The 27051-nt window shown below is 39.7% G+C and overlaps 1 protein-coding gene across 1 annotated transcript in view; it reads right to left on the minus strand.

Annotated features, from left to right (window-relative positions):
- col4a4 (collagen, type IV, alpha 4) overlaps window positions 1–27051 on the minus strand; it is a 92150-nt gene that overhangs the window by 44885 nt on the left and 20214 nt on the right. The window contains exons 11-19 of the mRNA XM_063016283.1: window positions 26738–26827; window positions 23728–23888; window positions 22961–23027; window positions 9050–9156; window positions 6119–6302; window positions 5515–5583; window positions 3685–3792; window positions 3381–3599; window positions 1696–1857 (exon numbers count right to left, since the gene is read on the minus strand). Coding sequence (XP_062872353.1) covers window positions 1696–1857; window positions 3381–3599; window positions 3685–3792; window positions 5515–5583; window positions 6119–6302; window positions 9050–9156; window positions 22961–23027; window positions 23728–23888; window positions 26738–26827 — 1167 coding nt within the window. The remainder of the gene's footprint in view (window positions 1–1695; window positions 1858–3380; window positions 3600–3684; window positions 3793–5514; window positions 5584–6118; window positions 6303–9049; window positions 9157–22960; window positions 23028–23727; window positions 23889–26737; window positions 26828–27051) is intronic.

Consider the following 27051-nt stretch of genomic DNA (forward strand, 5'->3'; position numbering starts at 1 on the left):
TTTTCCAAAATAAAAGAAATAAAAGGGGAAACATTTATATTATTGTCTAAGGCTTTAAACTGGAATGTCCAATAAGTCCATGGTGGGGTCATTAAAAAGGTTTTTTTTTTTTTTTTTTTTTACGTTTATTTAATTTCATACAGTATGAACCCAAGATGTATGATATGCTGACACAACTTTACTTCATTGTTATTATGCATCCATGCATCCTTTCTTGCATTTCAGGCATACTCCAAAAAAGTTGGGACGGTAAAAAATTGAACACTGCCATTTGCCATTTCTTCTCACAACATTTTAAAAACGTTTTGGCACCAAGGATACCAAGTGTCAACCTGTCTTAAGGTGTGTAACAGTACGGGGTTGTCATTGTCACATTTATTGCTTCAAAATTCTCCACACATTCTCTATTGATGACTGCAGGCAGACCAGTCCAGTACCCAAACCCTCTTCTTCTGTTGCCATGTCTTTGTAATTATTTTTACATTACTAAGTCAAGCATTCACTTAAGCTTTTGATTAGTCTTTACAAACAAGTTATGTCTTTTAATTATGCTGTACTTTTATTCATATCACTTTTTCCTAGATTTTCCCCTTTATATCTGAATTTAGTCATTTTCAATTCCCAATTGTAAATCTGCTGCCACTTGCTCAACCCCTAAATTAAGAGGAGAGCCATATCACCACATGCCCCCTCCAAAAGCCAAGTGCTCCGACAGATGATGAACTCTATTTAAATCATTATTATTTTTTTAATTTTCTATTTTTCCCCACTTCCCCCCCCAATTTTCTCCCCTAATCTAGTTATGTCCAATTACCCTGATTGCGTCCTCTATACTGATTCGACCCCTCACTGCTGACTGAGGACCCCTCTCAACTGACATACGCCGACTGCATTTTTCACCTGCACGAATAGAGTTTATACACCGATGGGCACTTTTTACCCTCTAACCCTATAAACAACAGCCAATTGTTGTTCATGCAGCCGCCCAGCCCAGTCGGAAGGCAGAGATGAGATTCGATACGATGTATTCAAAACCCCAACTGGTGTGCTAGCGTACTTTACCACTGCGCCACCTGAGCTGCCTCAAATTATTTTTAATTTAAACTTGTTATACATTTTCTTCACGTTTAGTTTATTTAATATAACTTCTAATTTTCCTCTAGCTAAAAAATGCTTAATGTGGATTAATATATTTAAAGAATGACACTGGAACACTTAACGTCCCTTAATTGTTACTGCTCATAAGTTCTCCCACTAATGAAATTCCTTGCTCGCGGTGAAAAAAGCAGAAAGGCACAAAAACTATTTTTTCACTTCTCATGTAAATGCACCTTTACTGAACGAAATACGGTATTCCAAGATCAAGCATCTCCACGATCGAGAGGTGTAAGGAAATAATAAAGAAGTAAAGGTAAAGTGCAGGTTTAATAAGTGTAAAAAAATCCCATTATTTTACATTAGACTAAAATATATGAAGTTCCACAGGACCATGAAACGCATTAACAGGTTTTCCATACATCCTTATGGAAAAAATACCTTAAAACTCAACATCTTTTAACACTCAACTCAACATCAGTGGCACTCCCAGAACCAACTGACATTGAGTTTCAAGGTACCACTGTAACAAGAACATGAAACATGTGCACTGCATGTGCATAATATATTGTGGCTGATGACTGAAACAAAACTCCTTACCTGGATTTCCTATGTTGCCTGGGGGTCCTGGTTTACCAATTGGGCCTACTGATCCAGCATCACACTGTGTCTGAGGTGGTCCAGCAAACCCCTCCTTACCAGGCAGGCCACAGTCTCCTGGATCTCCTTTCCTACCTTTAGAACCAGGTGCACCAGTAATACCTGTGCAGGCACAAACTAATGCTTGAGATCTCCATAAGGCAGTGCTATTAATTTCCATGTTTCTCTTCTCTGTATGTATGGGGTAAATGTAAGTAAAATGATCTTTAAAATGTTTTTGTTGTGTAGTTCCAATAGCGTTGTATTGTTTTTAACGACTTTCTATGTGGTCAGTTTGCTGTATAGTTTACACTACACAACTTGATCTCTTGTAATCGGGAGTTTTTAAAGTAATTGTGGTTTTCACATGACATGATCCATGATTTATCCTCCCCCATGTTTCCCCTCACTTCGTGTCTTGCATTCTATTTGGCTGTAGCACTGCTCTCACTGTTAGTCATAACCTAGTCACAACACAATTCACACTACAGGATTTGGAGTTGCCGACAGTTCTCATGTTGCCATTGTTCACTTCTGTGTCACAAAGTATCTCAGATGGCAAAATTTTGGGCAGTGGGGGTGATTGTTATGGTTGCCACTCTTCAAAAGTGTACTGCTGTCTAAAGGGATTGGTGCAGTGCTCAGGGTGGCACATTCTGAACTTAAATTGTTTTCCAATGGGCAAGCATATTTTTATTGTCTACTGCCAAAAATCAATTACTTTACAAATGTGACACTGACTTTATAGGGTTTAAAAGCTATGAAGGGTTAGTAATACAGCACCGTATCACCCAATCTTTGAATGAGCAGGGTATGTTTGGCTTATCAGTGGTGTGGACAATGTCATCCTGAGCATATTCTTATATGGACAAATAAAACATCATGATGATGACTTTCCAGTCATTCCAGTCTTTGTAATACCACCCAGCCCTGTCTTTTGGGGGAGGGCTCAGAAATCATGCAGATTTAATGGACTTGTGACACATTAATGTGCAGCACAGGACTGCCCCAGGGAACTGTCCTGTCACCTTATATTCATTCATTACATAGATTATATAGACTTTAGAAAACAACTGCAGAACACCTCCAAAAATACTATGATGACTCTGTGATAATAGGTTTTGAAGATAACAGTAAGTCTGTAGGAATCAAATGTAAACTAACTCAAAAGTGTATTGCCATTTTGGCTGGATAGGTTTGCTGACAAATCAATCATCTGTAAAACATATCCATCAGAATTTAGACTTGACCACAGCACTTAAACTGCATTAATTAGAGTAGTTAATGATCTCTTATTGTCTTCTTATAATTGTGGCGTCTCTCCTTGTTCTCTAAGTTTTAATCCTATCTGACTGATCATTACAATTCATTCATGTAAACAATAAAATAAATCGCACAACTTACTTATAATTATTTAAAATTAGATAGAACTAACATAAACTAACAGATAAAACTGCATTAATCTGAGCTCTCCCCCAACCCCGAGATCCCAGCAGTATTAAGCTAGAGCATTAGACTGTTGCATCACCCATATACCCAGGTATTTTTCTATTCACTAGATCTAAAAATATAGTCTAGAACAGTGATTCTCACACTATGGTTTATAAATCTAGAGATCAACTTTAACAACTGTCATTCAGTCACACCTTTAATACCAGGTGGTCCCGGGGGTCCAGGGACTCCTTTAGCTCCTGGTTGTCCGATGAGGCCATTAGGGCCCATCGGCCCTGGAGCTCCTACTACTGAGTCACCAGTAAGCCCCTTTAACCCACCAGGTCCGGTATTGCCACATATCCCAGGCACTCCTTCATAAGTCTCTCCATCAGGCCCATTGTCTCCTGGGTCTCCACAAAAACCAGGTAACCCTGACAAAGAGAAAACAAAATAATTAAAAACAAGTTGGTTATCCATACTGTAGTTTGCATAACCTAGTATTCATTTTATTTTTACCTGTAGGGCCATCAGTGCCTGGATTGCCCAGGATGCCCTTCTCTCCCTTGTGTCCAATGGGTCCATTAAACCCAGTGGGTCCTGGCTTGCCATCTTCCCCTAGAAAACCTAAAAAGATCATAAAAGTATTATTATCAAATTTCTCATCCTCTGTTGCTATTGGTGGCCTGGTTACAATATGTTGGCTTATCTGGCTGTGCCTGGTTTCAACCCCTAGGCCCGGAACTGGCCACCAGAGAGTTTGGGGGTTCAAAGTCACAGAGATGTTGGGTAGCTGTCATTCTGCTTTTTTCATGAGATCACTAAGGTCTGTTGACTGTGGGGCAGGTTGGCGCTGATGTCCTGTGAAATGCATAGAACCATGGCTACGTTACCTATTTGTTCTTTCTTTTTTATGCTGTAATGGGTGCCAGAGTCTGCACTCAAAATGTTCAGATCTCACTATCATTTTTGTGTATTTATGACTTGTTTAAATCTATTTTATTTAAATTATTCTTTAGACCTCCCAATGAGGATGGGTCCCTATTAAGTCTGGTTTCTCCTAAGATTTCTTTTTTGTAATTTTGATGGGGTTTTTTTCTTGCCGCTGTTAACCTTGGCTGGTTCAACTGGGAGTTTTAATTAATGTAGACACTGCAAACCAAATTCTTTGACCCTCATGCATTTATACACATCATCATAGAGATTATATTGCTTCTTTTTATACTTTGTCTGTTTCTTTTTGTCTAAAACAAAAGTTGTACTATTGCTTTTTAACTATTCATATATAAATTGCTGTATTCTTTGTTTTTACTCATAGTTATCAATATGTAAGAAGTTTTTTTTACCCTAGTAAAATTACATAGAAGTGGAGAAAAAATCATTTGTGGCTCCATGCCACATCTCCCAAATTTGAAAATGCAGAAGGGCATAATAATCTCCACGACATGTGTGCTTGTTACAATTTCAGCCGGTTTTGGAGTAAAACAAACAAAAATCTCCTTGACGAAAACAAAGAGAACCATCTAAGACTGTTAGTAGTAAAAAGTGAAAAAGCCAACATCTTTCATGGAATAGGGGTGCATCAGAATGGGTGACTGGAGTGTATGTAAAGGTACCATTTGAGCAGAGATGTATATTTGGATTTTATGGAAACATATGCTGCCTTCTAGGTGCTATTATGTCTAGGTCTTTCCCCTGGAAGTCCATAGTTATTTTAGAACAATGTCATGCAGTATAACAGCTTGGCATCAAAGACACAGAGCATTTGTGCTGGACTGGTTTGCTCATTCTATATTTGAATAACAAATTGAATTTCAGTTTATCAGAGAAAATATTGAGAACTTTGTACCTCTAGCAGTTAAAGGTTTAAATGAACAAACAATGTTTTATTGCATTTTAAATTTTTTTGGGGGAAATGTGGTTTGTATGTTATTTCCAAAAACTCTACTGAAAATAACTGATGGGAGGAAACTTTATGCCAAATTAACAGAGGCATCTACAGTGACATTAATGCACAAATACTGTATAAACAGTGCACAAATGGGCAAATCTGCCAGACATACAACTTTTTTGAAAATGTGGTTTGTATGTTATTATACAGTTTATTTTATAACCTGGTCATACTTATACTACTGTCACTTAGCTGCATCATAAGCATTTAGGGACAATTGAGAAAAACATAAGAAATGACTGTAGAACCACTTCTTTTTATTAGGTCTTTTACTAGTAGTAATGCCTTTTCAATGAATATTTATGGGAGCATAGTTTTTAATGACTGACTTTCCTTTATTTATGCTTTTAACAATAATTAACTAATCAGTTTAACTAATAAATCAGTCCCATATTTACCTTTATCCCCAATCTCTCCCTTAGGTCCTGGAGCTCCTTTATTGACAGAACTGCAGGGCAAAATATCACCTATAGAAAGAAAAAAGTGAATATCACAATGTAAATAACATGGATTAAGCAGTGCAGTGCTTAAAATTATAAAGACGCAAATCAAGATCAAGATAAAAACAACTGATCCTCTTTTCACTTCCAGTAGTTTTAGGGTTTACACAGAATAGTTCTCAAAACTAATCTGCCTTGAGTCAAAACGTACAATGTGCAAACCTTTACATTCACAATGTATCTATTTTATAATGATTACTTTCTCCATAAAAATGTGTCATGTCCCAAAGCCATAGTCAAAAGTCAGTCTGAACTAGTTCCAATAACAAAAAATCAAGTTCCACAGACACCAGACCTGAATCCAACAGAGCACCTTGGTAATGTGGTAGAATAAAAGATTGGCAGCATAAATGTGCAGCTGCAGAAATTACATGATTAGATAGTGTCAACAAAGACCAAAATCATATTAAATCAATTACACAAAGAATTAAATGGATTTTTATGCAGTATAAATACTGTATAAGATCCCAAAATGCAATTTTGGTTGCAAAAAAAGCCTTACATCTAACCCCTTTAGGCCCAGGAATTCCTTGAAGTCCTTCAGGTCCTGGATCTCCTGCTTGTCCTCGTTGGCCAACTGACCCAGAAAATCCAGGGCCTTGTGGTCCTGGAAGACCTCTTTGTCCTTTAGCACCTGTTTCTCCTGGGTATCCTATCTCACCAGAACATCCTGGAGAACTCTCACCCTTTGTCACGTGGAAGAAGGAGGACTCAAATGCAGATTTAAACAAGAGAATAATTTTATTTTTTAAAGCAAATAAAAGAACAAAAATGGAAAAACTAGAAACAAAAACCAATCGGAAACTCCGATGGGAGCCGCTGGCGCTGCAGGCAACGAAAACTGAAAATGAAAAACACACAATAAACTGGGACGCGAACCCGGGTCGCGGAGGTGCGAGCCGGTTGCGTTACCACCGCGCTATCTGAGTGCAGGTGAGAGAGAGGGGGGAAGCGCTATTAAGCGCTGCGGCGAACCGCTGCAAGAGAAGGAGCCAGCCCCGCTAATTCGGTTAGTCAGGACGGAGCGCGATCGGCAGCCACTTTGCTGAAAAAGACAAAATATATTAAAGACAATAGACAAGGCAAGGAGGTGGATTCGAACCGGGGAAGTTGGCGTGCCAGCCGAACGCTTTACGGCGTCGCCACCCAGCAGTTGCGAAATCCAATAACAATGAGAGCTAAAGCACTGAGAAGGGGCTCGCCACAAGCACGATTAGCTTGTCGCTAACGGAGCCGCTAGCGCTGAAGCTAACACGGTCAAAACAAAAGCAGCTCGAGGACTGCATGGCGTCGCACCACACTAACCCTAACGGAGATAAAGCAAAAGCTATTTACCTCAGTCTTTCAGCCTACACACCCGACTGGCCTAACGCCACCCGGGGTACCTTCTGGCCCTGAAAAAGGTGTGGACGAGCTGCCACTTAGAGGAAAAGAACAAAAGGTGCGACGTCCGCTGCTGCGCAGAGCTGGCTAAAATAAGCCGGCCCACAGCTGCGGGCGATCAGCCCTAATTAGAAGACCTAGTACTTAAGGCCTTAGTTTGCTGAGCTCTGTAACGCCTGCTTTGCCGGGAACCCGGGATACGTTCACCAGCTATCGCAGGCACCCTAATAGAACGCCCTCCTCTAGGGACAGCTCCTGAGGTCCCAGGACCCGCAGCTTGGTTCTGTCGGAAGTCGCGGATCAGTTCAGGGTCCAGGATCTGACGAGCCGGTACCCATGAACGTTCCTCAGGGCCATAACCTTCCCAATCCACCAGGTATTGGGTGCTACCGTGAACCTTCCTGCTATCCAGCAGCCGGCGGACAGTGAAGGCAGGGGCACCCTGGATGATACGAGGGGCGGGAGGTTTGGGAGGGGGTGTAACTCCCCCGCACATAAATGGTCGGAGTTGGGAGACGTGAAAGGTTGGATGCACTTTCATCCGGGGAGGAAGCTCCAACCTGTAGGTCACCGGGTTAATCCGCTTTACCACCTTAAATGGACCAATGTACTTGGGTGCCAACTTGTGAGGGGCACCTCTGACGGGGAGATCCCTCGTCGACACAAGGGCAAGTTGGCCCGGCCGGAAGGTGAGAGCCGGCTGCCGCCTGCAATCAGCATTGCGCTTCATGGAGCGCTGGGTGGCCACAAGTGCCTGCCTTGCTTTACGCCAGGCAGCGTGGCAGCGGCGGACATGAAGCTGTACAGACGGGACCGCTACCTGCTGCTCCTGCTCAGGAAAGAGCGGAGGAGGGTACCCGAACTGAGCTTCAAACTGTGACATTCCTATCGCCGAGTGATGCAGGGTATTGTGAGCGAATTCAGCCCACAATAATTTATCGGACCACGTGGCCGGATTCCCTGCCGTAAGGCACCTGAGCATCTTGCTCAGATCCTGGATCAGCCTTTCCGACTGCCCGTTCGACTCAGGGTGATACCCTGAGGATAAGCTGGCCTTAGCGCCAATGAGTTGACAAAAGGCCCGCCAGCACTGGCTTACAAACTGCGGGCCCCGGTCAGACACAATGTCTGATGGGACCCCATGCGCTCTCACCACATGTTGCAGGATGATCTGCGCAGTGCCCATGGCGGATGGTAGCTTGGGCAGCGGGACAAACAGGCAAGACTTGGTGAACCGGTCGACAATTACCAACACCGCCGTGAACCCCCTGGACTTTGGCAAGCCTGTCACAAAATCCAGGGCAATATGGGACCACGGTCTTGAAGGTATCGGCAACGGATGGAGAAGTCCCCGCGGACGCTCCCGGGTGCTCTTGTTCAGAGCGCACACAGTGCAGGCACGGACAAAGTCACGTACCTGGTTCTCCATCCCCGGCCACCAAAATCTTCAAAAGGGGAAGAATGAGCCCACTCAAAGACCTGTGGATAAGCCAGCCCACAGCTGCAGGCGATCAGCCCTAATTAGAAGACCTAGTACTTAAGGCCTTAGTTTGCTGAGCTCTGTAACGCCTGCTTCGCCAGGAACCCGGGATACATTCACCAGCTACTGCAGGCACCCTAATACCCTTAAAAAAGAATAACCATTTGTCAATGGTAAAAAGTAAAAAAACAACTGTTCCCAACTTACACTTAAAGAATGTCTAAATGATAGTAACTGTGTTGGCATCCGCCAGAAATTATTACACAAAAAATATAGACAGTATTTAGGGCATCATATAAAAGTTCACTTTTTCATCTTTTTATCTTGCTCACATAGAGAAACATTTATATAATACACTTTGATATAAGAATATAATTACAACGAGTTAAAGGCTATCAATTGAACTATATATTATTTAACATAGACATTGTTAAATTGCTTTACAAATATATAAACTTATTCAGTAATGGACAAAAATACTGAGCCTACATACAAATTTGTTCATATGTCAATGTAGAGACAAAAAAGCATTCAGTAGAATAACTCTAATTGTAAACTCTGATGACTAACCACTGGACCACAATCTCCTGCAGGTCCTGGCTCCCCTGTATCCCCTTTTCTTCCAAAGCATCCTGACTGACCAGCCAATCCTTTTGGGCCAATGTCTCCCTTGTTACCTTCAACAAAAAAAACATACATACATATACAGTGCCATCACAAAGTATTCACACCCCTTTACTTTTTCCACATTTTGTTACATTACAGACATATTTGAAATCTGATTTGAGTATAGTTCTCTTTCAAAAAATCTACACGAGGATTTGGCAACCCAAGATGGCAGCATAGATAATTCGCTCCCGATCGGTACTCGACAAAAAACCCTGAATTTGATTATTTCAATAAAAATTAATACATCTGAAGCAGAAATGGAAAGGGGAGGAAGACCAAGAAGACAAACAAACCAAAAGAACCCGAAAAACAACCCGAATTGACCAACAGAGACGATACAGCAGATGACATGGAGGGAGAGGAAGAGTGCATGGAGTCCGAGGTGGCTGCGGTGATTCAAACAGGAATGAAAGACATTGTTAAGGAAATCCAGGACTTTAAAACCAAACTGAAAATAGAGTTCACCACATTCAAAGAAGAAATCAAAAAGGAAATGAAAAAAGAACTCGAGGATTTTAAGAAGGACATTAACCAGCGGCTCACGGAAACAACGACAGAACTACAAGCTTCAAGAATCACGGAGACTGAACAGAGAATCGAAGAGCTAGAAAACTGGAACATGGAGGCAAAAGAGGCTCTGATTCAATTTATAAAACAACAGAGAACACTACAGGATATGCTGACAGACCAAGAGGGAAGAAATCGGCGGAATAATATCTACATCTTTGGCATGAAAGAAGGAGCAGAGGGCAGCTCGGTAACACAATTCACTGAACAACTTCTGAAAAACAAATTGCCTCTGCCGACAAACATGGATCTACAAATACAGCGGGCACACCGAGCCTTGCTGCCAAAACCAGATGCTGATAAACCCCCGAGATATATTGTGGTGAATTTTCTTCAATACACGGTGAAAGAGAAAGAAATTCACTACCAAAACCGAGCACTCTTTTTTGACCATGACTACGCCACCAAGGTAGTCCGGAAAAGAAAGGAATATAACGTTATTAAAAAAGCCCTGAAGGAGAAAGGAATATGCTTCCAGACGCACCTGATGAAAATCAGGATCCACTGGGAAGCCGGTCCGCGGACATATGAGAGTGCACAGGAGGCGGCGAAAGAACTGAACCGGAGGGGAATCACGGCAGAGATGGTGGGAGAGGTGCAGTCAGAACCGGGATGGAGGAGCAACTCCAGCGGGCACTATCGTGGAAACGAGTCGGTAGCTCAGAAGCTACTGCTCAGCGAGCCAAACAGAGACTCCAGGAATTTCAAAGGGAATAATGGACAAAGAGTCTGTTGATGCATGCTCAATAATCCAGGTACACAAATCCACAAAGTTTGAATCAGTTCATCTGGACACAAGTTTGTTGTAGAGATACGTTTCGTCACTCAATCCGAATGACTTCTTCAGTCTGAGCTGGTGTTGAATACCCCAACCTTATATGCAGTTGATTACCATAACGACCAATCACCCCCCATTGCATAACAATGGAACTGGTGATCAGGTCTATATGAAATTCACAATGACAATTAATTACAACAGTCATGTGTGTCTTTTACACATGATTGGGGTAAAGCTCTAATTAATTGGGGTAAAGCTCTAAAAGCAGGAAAAATGCCCAAACACGGCTCCAGTGGATCGAAGGGAGGAGAAGAACAACCGCGGTCTAAGCGCAAACCAGTGGGGATTCCGTATGTGGCGGGAGTATCGGAACAATTAAGACGGATATTCTCCAAACACCGTGTTTCAGTTGCTTTCAAACCCCAGAACACGCTACGCCAGAAATTAGTTCACCCTAAGGACGTAGTGTATGCTGTTAGGTGCCGGGAGGATTGCCGGGAACTGTACATCGGGGAAACTAAACAGCCACTGGCGAAACGGATGGCCCAACATAGAAGATCAACCTCTTCTGGCCAGGACTCTTCGGTTTACACCCACCTGCAAGCCAGCGGCCACTCATTTAATGATGAAGATGTGCAGATCCTTGACAAGGAGGAACGCTGGTTTGAACGTGGAGTCAAAGAGGCCATTTACGTGAAGAGGGAACGACCATCCCTGAACCGGGGAGGGGGCCCGAGAGTACATCTCTCACCATCTTACAACGCCGTAATTAGAGCTTTACCCCAATCATGTGTGAAAGACACACATGTCCATTGTAATTAATGGTCATTGTGAATTTCATATAGACCTGATCACCAGTTCCATTGTTATGCAATGGGCAGTGATCGGTCGTTATGCTAATCAACTGCATATACTGTAAGGTTGGGGTATTCAACACCAGCTCAGACTGAAGAAGTCATTCGGATTGAGTGACGAAACGTACAGGTATCTCTACAGCAAACTTGTGTCCAGATGAACTGATTCAAACTTTGTGGAATGGACAAAGAGGAAAGCGAGTGCACTCAAAAGACTAAATAATGGTTATGGACGAATAGATTAATACTGTTTGCACCCCTTGAACTGGTCATAATATTGATTGACTGTCTTCACTTGTTACATCTGATCGGTAACTAAGAACATACTCTACGCTAGGAGGTTGATGCAGAGACATTATTGGACAATAAGACCAGACCTACCTAGCGAGGGGCCCCCACACGTTGCGGGACACTCCCCTTACCCCACGAAAGTAACGTGGGAGGCATACACATGGACACATGCCTACTTTTGGAACTTAGATTATTCCCTGTTTTATATCAAACTGTTCTATGTTCTTACAAAGTTGTTGTTGGTTACCATGGTTACGATATGGTTTCAGGAACAGTACAAGACCCTACAAAAACAATATCAGTAACATCTCGCTAGTGTCATTAAACATGAATGGGCTGAACAACCCAGTTAAGAGAAGCAAGGTAATTCTCAAAATGAGTAAACTTAAAGCACAGATCATGAGATGAGATTCACATTCACATTAAGTCACATTAATTAATGTACAGTATACGCTCCACCAGAAAGTAATAAACCTTTTTTTAAAGCCTTATATATACAACCATAGCATCAGAATAAGAAGGCATTATGATGTGCGCTGGGGATTTTAATGTACTTCTAGATCATAAGATAAGCACAAAAAGAAGTAAGGCTCACTTAACTAAATTCATGAATATGTCATTGAAGAAACAGGGCATGACGGATGTGTGGAGAGAACTCAACCCAACAGTGAAGGACTATACACACTACTCCAACACACACAACACTCATTCTAGAATAGACTATGTATTTATGAATAGCTGGGACATGCACAGGGTGAGAGAATGCAAAATAGGAGTGGCTGATATTTCTGATCATAACAGTCCATTTAACTGTGCACATTAATAGCAGACATAGAAACACGATTTGGAGACTGAACAGTGGCATCATGAACAATAAAGTAATAATTGAGCAAATTAGAAAAGAAATAGAAAGATGTATCGAAGAAAATGATACAGATGAAACTAGCCCAACTATCCTATGGGACTCTTTAAAGGCTGTAATTAGAGGAATATTTATAGCTATAACATCAAATCAAAAGAAACTAAAACAAGCGGCTTATCTCAACCTGACTGGAAAATTAAAAAACCTAGAAATAAAATATCAAAACACCCAAAATACTCAACTCCTACAGGAAATGAAGACCACAAAAGGGGAAATAGACAAAATTCTAGGAGGAGAGATAGAGAAGAAACTTTCCCTAAAGCTACTAGACTACTGGCAAGGCAAATTAGAAAACAACAGGCACTAAATACAATATCCAAAATCAGAGATCCTCAATCAGGCCAATTAAAATATAGTGTTACAGAAATAGAAAATATATTCAAAGACTACTACAAAAATCTATATACACAACCACCCTCATCCAGTGAGGAGGCAAAAAGACAGTTCCTTAATTCACTCGATTTGCCAGCCATTGGGGAACTACAAAACAACGATCTTACAGCCCCTATAACACCAGAGGAAATATCCAAGGCTATATCCAAGCTTAAAGCCAATAAAAACCCCTGAAGATGATGGTTTCCCATCGGAGTGGTACAAAACTTTTAAAGAGGAACTGATACCTCTCCTTGTGGCCTCCTTTAATTGGACTCTCAAAGAAGGCCACTTACCACCGTCCTGGAAAGAGGCAATAATCTCAATAATTCCCAAAGAAGGTAAAGACACTGATTACTGTAACAATTTTAGACCCATATCAGTCCTAAATGTGGATTACAAGTTATATACTGTACATCTATTATAGCACAAAGATATGAGAAATTTATAAACGACCTAATTGACGAGGATCAAACCGGTTTTATTACAGGACGCCAGACACAAGACAGCATTAGGAGGACCATCCAGATAATTAACACAATACAGACTAATTAGAAAAGTGCTGCATTGCTAAGTCTTGATGCTGAAAAAGCCTTCGACAGCGTAAATTGGACCTTCCTGTATTTAGTACTAGAACGATTCGGATTCGATAAAGACTCAATTAATTGTATTACAACTATCTATCAAAATCCCACGGCCAGAATAAAAGTTAATGGGAGCCTAACGGAGAGAATAACGTTGGGAAGAGGGATGCGACAGGGATGCTGCTTGTCCCCGCTCCTCTTTGCTATATACGTATATTGAGCCATTGGCGCAGGCGATCGGACAAAGTGAGGAAATAAAAGGAATTAATATTAATGGACAAGAACATATAATAAGCCTATTTGCGGATGATATCATGATATACCTGAACAGCCCCAATACAACTTTTACTGAGCTGATGCATCTTATAAATCAATTCAGCAAACACTCAGAATACAAAATAAATGTGAATAAGACACAGATTTTGACCTTTTATTATACTCCATCCACACAAATCAAGAAAACTTATAAATTAAAATGGCAATCAAAAACTATTAAATATCTTGGTGTAACTCTAACAAAACAACTAGCTCATCTCTATAAAGTAAATTATGATCAAATCCATCTCCAGATTAGTAAAGATTTAGAGAGATGGTCGACCCTACAATTAGATTTTAACTCAAGAATTGAAGTAATTAAAATGAACATCTTCCCTAGACTACCATATTTTTTTCAATCCCTACCTATTAGGATTCCACAAGAAAAGTTCAAAACCTGAGATAAAATGATTTCTAGATTCATATGGGATGTAGGGTTGGGTGGTGACGGTATTACGGTATACTGCGGTATTTTAAAATGGTGACGGTATTTTAAAATGGTGATGGTATTTTTAAAAATGTGAAGTGCCAAATTTCTGCTTCAGGTTTACCTTGAAAACTGAGACTTTAAGACATTCGCGCATCCACAGTAAGGGAGGGGTGGGAGGGGTAGGCGGTTGGAGCTCACTGATTGGTTGTAGTGATGGGATTATGGCTCCTTGAAGGGAGCCGGATCTTTTGGCTCGGTTCCTTTTAAAGAGCCGTTCAAAAAAATGACTCTTCGTTCCTCGGGAAGAGCTATTGGGTAAACTATAAGACAGCCCCGATATTAATATCAATGATGAACAATCATAAACATTTTGCTACCTTGCCCTAAATGTAGGCCTAATTCAAACAACACTTAAATGAGAAAAAAAGATTTATTTTCCCCTCCCCCTTCCGGTGGGCTTCCGTTTCCGGTGGTACGCACGTTGAGACTGTAGCCTAGTTGTTTGTTTGTTTGTAGCCATTAGCTAAATAACTTTTTATATACGTATGTTTTAAACGTTAATCTTTCGCGCGTAGTTGATATAGAGTGTTATTTTGTCTATCGTAAAAAAGCGCTTGTGTTTACGCTTGTTTACTAACGTAAATTCGTGCTTGTGAAAACTTCTGCTACCGGCATCCGAACGAAGCCGGTTTTAGTTTGTTTTGTAATCCAGCGCATAAACATATTATTCATCCAGAATTAAAACCGCTTTCTGTCCGCACGAAGCACGTTTGTGTTTGTTTGTTTTTGTATTTTAGCGCTTAAACATATTTACTTTGTGGAGAGTTAAAGCCGTTTTCTGTTCGTAGGAACCGCGTTCTGTTTATTTGTTTTGTACACCAGCACATAAACACCGTTTTCCTTTAGAATTACAGCCGGTTTTGTCGGAAACAAAGTGCGTTTGTGTTTGTTTGTTTTTGTAGTTCAGCGCTTAAACATCTTTGTTTTGTGGGGAGTTAAAACCGTTTTCTGTCTGTAGGAACCGCGTTTTGTTTATTTGTTTTGTACATGAGCGCATAAACACCGTTTTCCTTTAGAATTACAGCCGTTTTATCCGAACGAAGAGCGTTTGTGTTGTTTGGTTGTTGGTTTTTATATTCCAGCTCATCATCGCCTGTTTCGTCCGGAATTAAAGCCGGTTTTCTGTGACTACCAGCAGAAGCGCCGGTGAAACCAACATAAACATCAACTTCAACTCATCTTCTAAAGCTAAGTACTGTTATTATGGCCCCAGCAGGAGCTTTATATCCATGTTCCGAGTGCAACATGTTCAGTTATTCCTTCTCCGTGTTTAGTGATAACTTTATATGTGATAAGTGTAGATTAGTTGTTAGTCTGACGGAGAAGATATCAGTGTTAGAAGGGCGCATTCGGGCTTTAGAACAGACTACTAATAGTGAGGGTTTAGATTCAGCTGTAGCAGTCCCGAATGCCAGCAGTTCAGGTACAGAACCCCAGACTCCGGCATTAGAGTCCTCACAGCGGGGCGACTGGGTGACATCTCGGCGACATAGTCGTAGGGCAAAGCACCGACCATCTCAGTTGCACGTGTCCAACAGGTTTTCCCCACTCAGTGACCCACCCGCTGAGAAGCCTGTTAATGTAAGTGCTCTGGTTATAGGAGATTCTCAGCTCCGACAGGTGAGTATTGCAACCCCCATAGAGACACCAGCAACCATAGTCACTTGTATTCCGGGGGCCAGGGCGCCTGACATCAGAGCAAATCTGAAAGTGCTGGCTAATGCTAATCGTAGATTTTCGAAGATTGTTATCCACGTTGGCACTAATGATGTTCGTTTACGGCAGTCTGAGGTTACTAAGAGTAATGTTAAAGAGGTGTGTGAGTTAGCTAGGTCGATGTCTGAGGCAGTAGTGTGCTCTGGCCCCTTACCGATTCGACCCAGTGGCGAAACCTACAGCAGGTTGTTGTCGCTGAACCGCTGGATGTCTAAATGGTGCTCAGAAAACTGCATTGATTTTGTAGATAACTGGTCCACTTTTGAGGGAAGGCCTGGTCTTTTGAAGCGGGATGGTGTCCACCCTACGTGGGAGGGTGCTGCTCGCATTTCTTGCAGCATAGGTGACAGGCTTTATTACCGCGTTAGTGTAGCGGCAGATAGTGTTAAATGACTATCCAGAGCCAAGACCAGGCAGCAGACAAACAGGCCTAACCGACTGTCTGCGAGTCGCCATCGGACGTCACCCGGAATCCTTAGGTCACAAACCATTGAGACTGTGTCTGTTTACCGTGGCAGGTGTAAGCCAAAACTAAATCAAAAAGTATGTCATAATAACTTAATTAAAATTAATCTAAATGAGCATCATGAAAACCCTAGTAAGGCTAAACTAAAGTTAGGACTTCTAAACATCAGGTCACTTGCATGCAAAACAGTAATTGTAAATGAAATAATTACAGATAATAGTCTTAGTGCACTTTGTTTAACCGAGACCTGGGCTAGACCTGATGAGTATCTAAGTTTAAATGAAGCATCTCCTCCGGGTTACAGTTATGAACATAAGCCACGTCTTAGCGGTCGTGGTGGAGGAATAGCCACAATTTATGATAAAGACATAGGTCTTACTGTAAAATCATCTCCCATAACAAACTCGTTTGAAGTTCTTATCTCTGACATAACCAATAAATGTTCATCTGATAAAACTAGTATGTTTAAACTGGTTACTGTTTATCGACCTCCTGGTCCTTACTCAGAATTTCTTAACGAATTTGCCAATTTTCTTTCTAGACTAGTCTTATCAACTAAGAAAGCTTTAATTGTTGGTGACTTTAATATTTATGAGGATAAGTGTAATCCACTCAAAATTGCGTTTGATTCTATTTTAGAGTCCTTAGGCATCACCCAAAATGTAACAGGACCCACTCACCGCTGTAAACATACCTTAGATTTAATACTTACTTATGGTATAAACATAGACAACCTGGAAATTGTACCACAGAATGACTTAATTTCTGATCACTCCCTACTAATATATGAAGTGTCCCTGTCCAATAATATACAGCAACCACATCGTTTTAAATGTAAGCGCACTATTACATCTGCAACTGCAGCAGCGTTCATAAACTGCCTACCAGAATTACCAAATATACCAGCATCAGAACCTAAAGAACTAGATCAGGCAACTCAAAACCTAGAGACCGTACTGCGCACAACCTTAGATAACGTAGCCCCACTCAAAACTAAACTGATTAGGGAGAAAAAACTTGCTCCTTGGTACAATGACCACACATGCGCACTTAAACAAGCAGCACGAAAATTAGAACGCAAGTGGCGTCACACTACACTGGAGGTGTATAAGATTGCTTGGAAAGATGCTCTAACTGAGTATAAAAATGCACTTATAAAAGCTAAATCTTTATATTATTCGTCCCTAATAGAGAAAAATAAAAACAATCCCAGATTCCTTTTCGAGACAGTGTCCAAATTAACTAAAAACGTCAATGAAACTGAATCTAATATACCGCCTGACTGTACCAGCGATGATTTTTTAAAATTCTTTAATGACAAGATAGAAAAAATACGACTTCAGAGTCAAAGTGTGTCACTTGCCAATGTTAAGTATGGACTCACTCCGAGCAGCATTGGTGATAATAGTAACGAGTTAATCCAACTAAATTCCTTTAATCCAATCTCCCAAAATGAACTAACTATGTTGATTAAATCATCGAAGTCATCATCGTGTATACTCGATCCTGTTCCAACTCGTTTACTTAAAGATTTACTCCCAGCTATTGTAGAGCCCCTGCTTACATTAATCAATGCATCCTTTAGCCTTGGGTACGTACCTAAATTGTTTAAAAGTGCCGTTATTAAACCCCTGATTAAAAAACCTAATCTTGATCCACATGTACTAGCTAATTATAGGCCAATTTCAAACCTTCCTTTTGTCTCTAAAATATTAGAAAAAGTCGTTTCCAAACAGTTATGCTCTTATTTGAATGAAAATTGTATTCATGAAAAATTTCAATCAGGATTTAGACCCAATCATAGTACCGAAACCGCATTAATTAGAGTAGTTAACGAGTTGTTAATGTCTTCTGATAATGGATGTGTCTCTTTTCTTGTTCTATTAGATCTTAGCGCAGCGTTTGATACGGTCGATCATAACATTTTACTGGAGAGGCTAGAAAATACAGTAGGTGTTAAAGGACTCGCACTCTCTTGGTTTCAATCATATCTGACTGACCGCTCGCAATTTGTTTATGTAAATAATAAATGCTCGGAAACTACAAAAGTAAAGTGTGGTGTTCCACAGGGGTCGGTACTTGGACCGCTATTATTTACACTCTATATGCTTCCACTAGGTGAAATTATTCATAAACATGGCATAAAATTGCACTGCTATGCAGATGACACACAGCTGTATATATCAGCCAAACCAAATGATACTGACACAATCAGTAAGATAGAAGATTGCGTAAACGACATAAAAAACTGGATGTCGTGTAATTTTCTTTTACTTAATTCAGATAAAACTGAGGTTTTACTTGTTGGCTCTCAAGCTGCAAGAGACAAGTTGTCTAACCTGGTGCTAAACCTAAACACTTTCTCTGTTACTCCCAGCCCAGATGTAAAAAACTTGGGTGTCACAATAGATTCAGATCTTTCCTTTGATACACACATTAATAATATTACTAGAGTTGCTTTCTATCATTTGCGTAATATCTGTAAAATAAGAAATATACTATCTGTTAATGACGCTGAAAAACTGATCCATGCGTTTATAACTTCTCGGTTAGATTATTGTAATGCTCTTCTAACTGGATGCTCTGGTAGATCCATAAACAAACTCCAGTTAGTTCAAAATGCAGCAGCTCGAGTGCTAACTAGAACTAAGAAATTTGATCATATCAGTCCTGTTCTATCATCTCTACACTGGCTGCCAGTTAAATTCCGCATTGATTACAAAATACTTTTACTAACCTATAAAGCGCTACATGGTCTGGCTCCACAGTATCTGAGTGAACTTATTAATCACTACAACCCAGCGCGGGGTTACTTATAGTTCCTAAAATTAAAAAGACCACAGCTGGTGGAAGAGCATTTTCTTACAAAGCTCCACAACTCTGGAATAATCTTCCTGCCTCTATTCGGGATTCGGACACAGTCTATGTTTAAGTCTAGACTGAAAACATATTTATTTTCTCAGGCTTTTGATTAGTATAGACAAAGGCGCAGAGCTTGGGGGTTCTTGGTCATAGAAACTTGTGGTTTCATCAGGGATGTTGGGTTGCTGTCGTCCGATCACTCCGGTTTGGGTAGGAGAGGTGGGCGCTGATGTACTGTGAAAGCCTTCATGACCTTGTTACCTGCTCGCTCTCCCTTTTAGTTATGCTGTAATAATTAGGGCTGCCGGAGTCTAAAACTCTCTGTAAAACTGTTTTACTCAACTCGCATTGTACATTATTAACTACATTCTTTGTTGTTTTACTCCAAAGGCGTTCTGATGGAAACCTGTTTACCCGCCGAGGTTAAGGATTAAAGTCGAGACTGCCGTGACAACTATGCTGCTCCTGCCGGATGTGACTGGTCTGGAGTAATTGCACCAAGAATGACAAGAAATCACTACAGACATTATTACAGCGAAGAACAACTCTATTATAATTTATCTATTTATTACCAGTTATAACTTTTAGATCATTTAATTCTGTGTTCGTATGCTTTGTGTAAATCGTGTATTTATTTAAAATATCCTCCTGGCCACCCAAGAAGGATGGGCCCTGCTGAGTCTGGTTCCTCTCAAGGTTTCTTCCTGTAATTTTCAGGGAGTTTTTCCTTGCCACAGTCGCCCTCGGCTTGCTCAACAGGGGTTTTTTGTATCTGTTGGTCCTGGATTTTGTAAAGTTGCTTTGAGACAATGTCTATTGTAAAAAGCGCTATATAAATAAAGTTGACTTGACTTGACTTGATTTATTTTAAAAGAAGAGAAAAATCTAGAGAGAAGAGACATACTGTGGTTGCATCGCATTAAGTTTCAGAACAATCCTCTTTTGTGCCTGTGTTTATTTCTGCTTTAAAACATACGCACCATGAAATAATCAGATTTAACATAATTAAACAAGTTTATTTCTTAGTTATTTGTGCTCGTTTTCTGTATGTTCTCTCTGTAGCTCGGTTACGTCTCTCTCTCTCTCTCTCTCTGTGTGTGTGTGCACGTCTTGCTCGCTCTCCGCGATATTAAAAGTGTTTTCGGATTTAAATTTCGACAATAAACAGCTCTTATTATGACTGACTGATTACTTCTACTGATGCCAAGCTGAATGGGTGGATTACAGCCGATAAGAACTGCGCAGAAATAAAAAAATATATATAAAGAGACGCATTTACACTTATGCGTGAAATATTTATTATAGATCAGATAGGATAAGCAATGTTTGATGTTCTAATTGTTTAATTTTTTAAAATAAAACATTTGAATACTGTGATTACACTGTAAAGTTTGTACACTGTAAAGTTTGTCCAACAACCACCCAACCCCCCCACTGGTAATACCGCATACCGCGGTATTTTCTGAAGACGGTATGACGGTATGAAAATCGGCAATACCGCCCAACCCTAATGGGATGGTAAAAAAAAAAAACACGGATAACATATGTACACTACAATTAGAAAAACATAAAGGAGGTATGGAACTCCCGAATTTGAAAGACTATTACCATGCAGCACAGCTCAGACCAATAGTCAAGTGGTGAGATGAAGACTATAGTGCAAAGTGGAAAGATATTGAGAGAGTAGTGACAGACAATCCAACCCAGGTATTGATTGGCAGTGCTAAACTAATGATGTCACTACAAGACTCGATTGATCCAATAACTTTGCACACATTGAATATCTGGTTTGATCTTGTTAAACACCACAAATTACAAAAAAGATTTAAAATTGTTGAGTTGGTTTGCATATAATGACAGATTTAAGCCAGGCTTAAATGACCACAACTTCAGAAACTGGGGTAGAAAAGGGCTTACAGCTATGTGCACTTTGATAGAGAATGGGAATGTAATGAACTTTCAGAAGTTAAAAACACGTTATGGATTAGAAAATGGAGACCATTTTAGATACCTACAGTTAAGGGATTACTTTATAAAGGAAATACAAACAGTGAAAACCTTGAAAAAATTACAATAAAAATTTGAGTTAAAAAAAAATAATTATCTACACGAAATAGCCCATAATGACAAAGTGAAAACATGTTTTCAGACATTTTTGTAAATTTATTACAAATGTAAACATTTAAACATAATAGGTACATAAGTATTCACACCCATGGCTTAATATTTTGTTGAAGCACCTTTGGCAGCAATCACAGCCTCAAGTCTTCTTGGGTATGTCTGTACAAGCTTGGCACACCTGTTTTTGGGCATTTTCTCCCATTCTTCTCTGCAGATCCTCTCAAGCTCATTCAGGTTGGATGGGCAGCGTCTGTAGACAGCCATTTTTAGGTCTTTCCAGAGATGTTCAATTGGATTCAAGTCTGGGCTCTGGCTGGGCCACTCAAGGACATTCACAGACTGCTCCTAAGGCCACTCCTTGGTCATTGTCGTGTTGGAAGATGAATCATCGCCCTAGTCTGAGTTCCAGAGCACTCTGGAGCAGGTTTTCTTGAAGAATCTCTCTATATTTGGCTGCTGTCATCTTACCCTCTATGCGGACTAGTCGCCCAGTTCCTGCCGCAGAAAAACATCCCCACAGCATGAAGCTGCCACCACCATGCTTGACAGTAGGGATGGTGTTAGCCAGGCGATGAGCAGTGCCTGTTTTTCTCCAGACATGACGCTTGTAGTTCAGGCCAAAAAGTTCTATTTTGGTTTCATCAGACCAGAGAATTTTGATTCCTCTGGTCTGAGAATCCTTAAGCGGGCTGCCATGTGCCTTTTAGTGAGGAGTGGCTTCCATCTGGCCACTCTACCATAAAGGCCTGATTGGTGGAGTGTGTTAGCAATGGTTGACCTACTGGATGGTTGTCCTATCTCCACAAGGGAACACTGGAGCTCTGCCTTAGTGACCATTGGATTCTTGGACACCTCTCTGACCAAGGCCCTTCTTCCACGATTACTCAGTTTGGTCGGGCGGCCAGATCTAGGGAGGGTTCTGGTGGTTCCAAACTTCTTCCATTTCCAAATAATGGAGACCACAGTGCTTTTCGGGACCTTTAATGCTGCCGAAATTTTTTAGTATCCTTCCCCAGATTTGTGCCTTGACACAATCAGGTCTAAAGACAATTCCTTTGACTTCATTGCTTGGTTTCTGCTCTGATATGCACTGTCAACTGTGAGACCTTGTATAGACAAGTGTGTGCCATTCCAAATTATGTTCAATCAACTGAATTTACCACAGGTGGTCTCCAATCAAGTTGTAGAAGCATCTCAAGGATGATCAGTGTAAACTGGATGCACCTAAGCTCAATTCTGAGTGTCATAGCAAAGGGTGTGAATACTTATGTACCTATTATGTTTAAATTTTTAAATTTTTAAAAGATTTACAAAAATGTCTGAAAACAAGTTTTCACTTTGTCATTATGGGCTATTTCGTGTAGATGTTTTAAAAGAAAACTATACTCAAATCGGATTTCGAATATGTATATATACTTATGAATATATGTTTAGTTTTTTTTTTAGATATGTTTAGTTATTAAGAATGTCTTACCCTTGACAGAATACGTGTCTCCTTTTTCTCCTTTCCTCCCTCTGAATCCTGAAGCCCCTTGAATACCCTATGAAACAGACAACACACTTAAACCATATGCTATGTTGTGCATGTCAGTCTTGTGATATACAGGTGGTGGATAGAATAACAGATGCAGCTAATCAAACAGTAAGTAGTATATTAAGTGTAGAATAAGTAAAGTGCTGACAAAAGCGTGAGATCTTAAAGCAACATTAGCCAACTAACAGAGGGTTAGAAGGATAGACTATAATAAAGCTAGATAATAAAAATAACACATTTTTAATCCAGATAGGGAATTAGTGTTCAAGCAGCTTACACAGACATAACACAAATATACTTATATGTAAGAAAGTATAGTACAGAACAGCAATTCAGTAATGACTTCATTCCAAAAACAATGTATTGGCACAGATCCACCTTTTTCTTGCTTTTTTCTAATTAATCGTGCACTTAAAAATAATAAATGCATATAAATGACATTATATAGGCTTTTCTAATGTTAATTAGATTGACAAATGTTAAAGTTTGTAAATTTAAACGTTAAGAATGGCTTGTTTAAAGTGTTGATATTAACACTGTCAAAAATGTGAGGATCAAGTATGTAACAAAGGAATAGCATATTTGATTAAACAATTTTGCCAAGTAGAAAAAATAAATAAAAATAAATAAATAAAAAGAATGAAGTGTGCAAAAACTGAATACTTTCTGAATTCACAGTAACTATATTTTCACCTCAGTTAACTTACACATTTTCCTCCCAGGCCAGGATTTCCAAATAAACCATTTTCACCCTGTGGACCAGGAAACCCTTGACGCCCTGGTTCACCAGCATACCCGGGATCACCTGGCTGACCCTTTGGGCCAATAACATCTGGTGGTAGCTCACAAGCACATTCACCATTTTGCCCTAAAAACAACATATGCAAAAACATTTATTTTCTCATATGGATATCCAATAAAAGATAAATACCTCTGAAAGGACATATAAATGGTTGAAATGTTGTAAAATTAATTTGCCGTTGTCATCAATGCATTCCACACACATGCACACACATTCACTAACAAACAAGCAAGCACACACACACACTACGCTTTCACACTGCGATTTCAGGGGTCCAAGAAAAAATTAGACCAATGTGGCACAATTCATGGGACCATTCCTGAAAGAGGGATACTACCCCCATGTTTTTTTTTTACAGTTTAAGTTCCTTAGGGTTTCCTTGATACCAGATATGTGTACGTGGGGTGAAAATCCAGAGACTAGTCTGCGTTTTCACGTGCTTGGCATAGGACAAGTAATTGGGAAAAATTGGCTTTACGTCATACAGGGTAGGAGATATGGACCTTAAAGTTTGACACTAATCTATAATGCCACTATCAGGCTAATCAGGCTGAACTCGAGCTTCTGAAAAGTGAACAGAACTACCACCTGTTGATCAAGTCTGTTGTCTGTATGACCTATGGGTTGGTCTGTTTTATTGGAGAAAAAAAAGAGTTAGAAGAAAAAGAAAAATTCAAAACAAGTTATATTGGTGTTTCAGCATACTGGTGTTTGAACCCATAATAAGGACAAATAAATATAAATACAGTGGTACCTTGTAACTCGACGTCCCCTAAACTCGAAAAATGTAAAACTCGACGCTCTTCGGGGAACAATTTGTACCCCTAAACTCCCTTAAATTCGACATGTTCAGCCTTTTAAAAACTTTTTGTTATTTAATTTCAAATAAAAAATAAACAGCTGCTTTGTTCAGTGCTCGGCTTGAGCGGTGCGGTAAAACGTCATCAAAGTGTGAATATGTAACAAATGACAATCAAATCCACTCTGTGTTTAACTGTACAGTACTTTCCTTACTGTATCTCTTATAAACTTGTGTTATAGTGGGGGGTTTTAAGAAATTGTGGAATCAGCTTTTCCGGGTCTAAAACGCTCATCGTAAAAAAAATAACGCTTAGCGTAGATTAATGTACTAAAAGAACAACACAGAAACACTAAACCTCTTTAATTATTACTGCTCATAAGTTCTCTCCACTAATAAAATTCCTCGCTCGTTGTTTTAGTCTACACTGAAATAAAATTGAAAAAGTTAAAAATCTATATAAAAATACAATAAAACCTGCACAAAACTTAACATGGAAAAAAGCAGAAAAGCACAAAAGTTATTTTGCCACTTCTCATGTGAATGCGCTTTTTAGATTAGGAAGCGTAAGAAAACAATAAAGAAGTGAAGGTAAAGTGCAGGTTATTTTTATACTGATTTTAACTATTTCTCAGTTGTATTTCAGTGTTTTTTTATATTATACTTGTGTTATTTTTAGTGTATAAGTGTCAAAAACAACCCCATTATTTTACATTAGCCTAAAATATATGCATTTCAACAAGACCATGGAACGCATTAACAGGTTTCCTCAAACTCCTGAAGCTCAACGTCTTTAAAAACCCAATGCCAGTCCCAGAACCAATTAACATCGAGTTTCAAGGTACCACTGTAATAAATATAGCCACAAGCAGCAATTTTCGGGTTCCAAGCACAACTATCCCAGTTTCGCCCAATACGTGAGTAATGGACCATTCTTAAAGGCCCATAGGACACAGAAGCACTTTGTCAAATTTCATGTCAATCAAACTGTAGTTACATCATATTGTTGCCATATCTTACAAACCCCCTATGCTATGTGCCTTTAAAGTTCGGTAAAAATTGGTATAATACTTTTGGTTAGAGCGGTATGTGTAACTATGGTTGGCTTGCTCCACCAATGTCTTTGATTGGTATCTATCAATGACACTGTAAGTGGGTGGACCTATATGGTTTTAAGGCTTTTTTTTGTGGGCATGAGAAAAGTAATTAAAGGAAAAATAATGTTGTATTTATGTCACAGGGTAGAAGATATGGAACTCAGAGTTTTCCACTATACTATAACGCCAATTGGGCCGCGCTTAAGCTCCTGGACCTCTAAAATGTAGGGATGGTAGTAACAAATCAAATAAAACTTTTCTGAACCATGCTGCAGCTACATTGGGATGAGCATTTACATTAAAACGATAGACAGTAAATATGGTTTAAATTTATAGTGTTTTTGTTTTATATAAATTTTTTCTGCTGTGCCAAAAGTTTTTAGGAACTGGAATTGTGAATAGTAATATAACCTATACAGTTAAATATCCTGTAGTAATGTGTGTGTGATGGGTATACTTAGAACTCAAGTGCAAAAAACGTGTGGGAGAGAGAGGATTTTCAACAGAGAAAAAAAGACTAAGAAACAAAAGAATGCTTTGGTGGAATGTAGCTTTTTAATCCACCGGCAATCACAGGAAACACATAAAAGAAATAGTGGTAACTAATTGAATCCTGGGTAAGTCCCTGAAAACCAAAGATGAAAGATGGAATCAATTTACATATTTTTATAACACGTTTGTCTAATTTCCATTCATTCAATCATTTATTGTCTGTTTTACCACCACTTCATCTAACTCAGCGTTGCAGTGGGTCTAGCTCACGGTGCAAAAGGTAGAAAACACCCTGGACAGGTCACCAGTCCTGTCAGAGGGCTCTCTGTTTACTCTTATGTTTTATTAAAATTGAACTAATAAATAAAACTAAATAATTATATAAAAAAAAAACTAAAATAATTCACTTATTATTTGCCATGATGACCATACTGTTTTTTGTTTGAAATCCACTCCTTTGGGCCAGTTGAAAATTAATTAATTAATTAAAATTAAATGTGTTTTTAAAAATGTTATTTTGTCATCACCTTTTCTTCCAATGGTGCCTTTTGGACCAGATGGACCTCTATCTCCACAGCTTCCATTATCTCCAGTCTGCCCAGGAATGCAGTAGTATCCTTTTTACCATCCAACACACACACACACACACACACACACACACAAATGGTTAATGTTTTCTCCAATTAGCAGTATCACTGAAACAGTTCCAATCCCTTCCATCTATTATTCCCCTACCCACACACTGTAACAAAATCTCACTTTTACTGTTTCTACTGTGCTACATGATCACAGCACTCCACATCACTGAATTAGGAACTCTTGTGCTTCATCTCTTTGCTGA

The sequence above is a fragment of the Trichomycterus rosablanca genome, chromosome 20 (genome assembly GCF_030014385.1).
Source record: "Trichomycterus rosablanca isolate fTriRos1 chromosome 20, fTriRos1.hap1, whole genome shotgun sequence".
NCBI classification, from domain to species: Eukaryota; Metazoa; Chordata; class Actinopteri; order Siluriformes; family Trichomycteridae; genus Trichomycterus; species Trichomycterus rosablanca.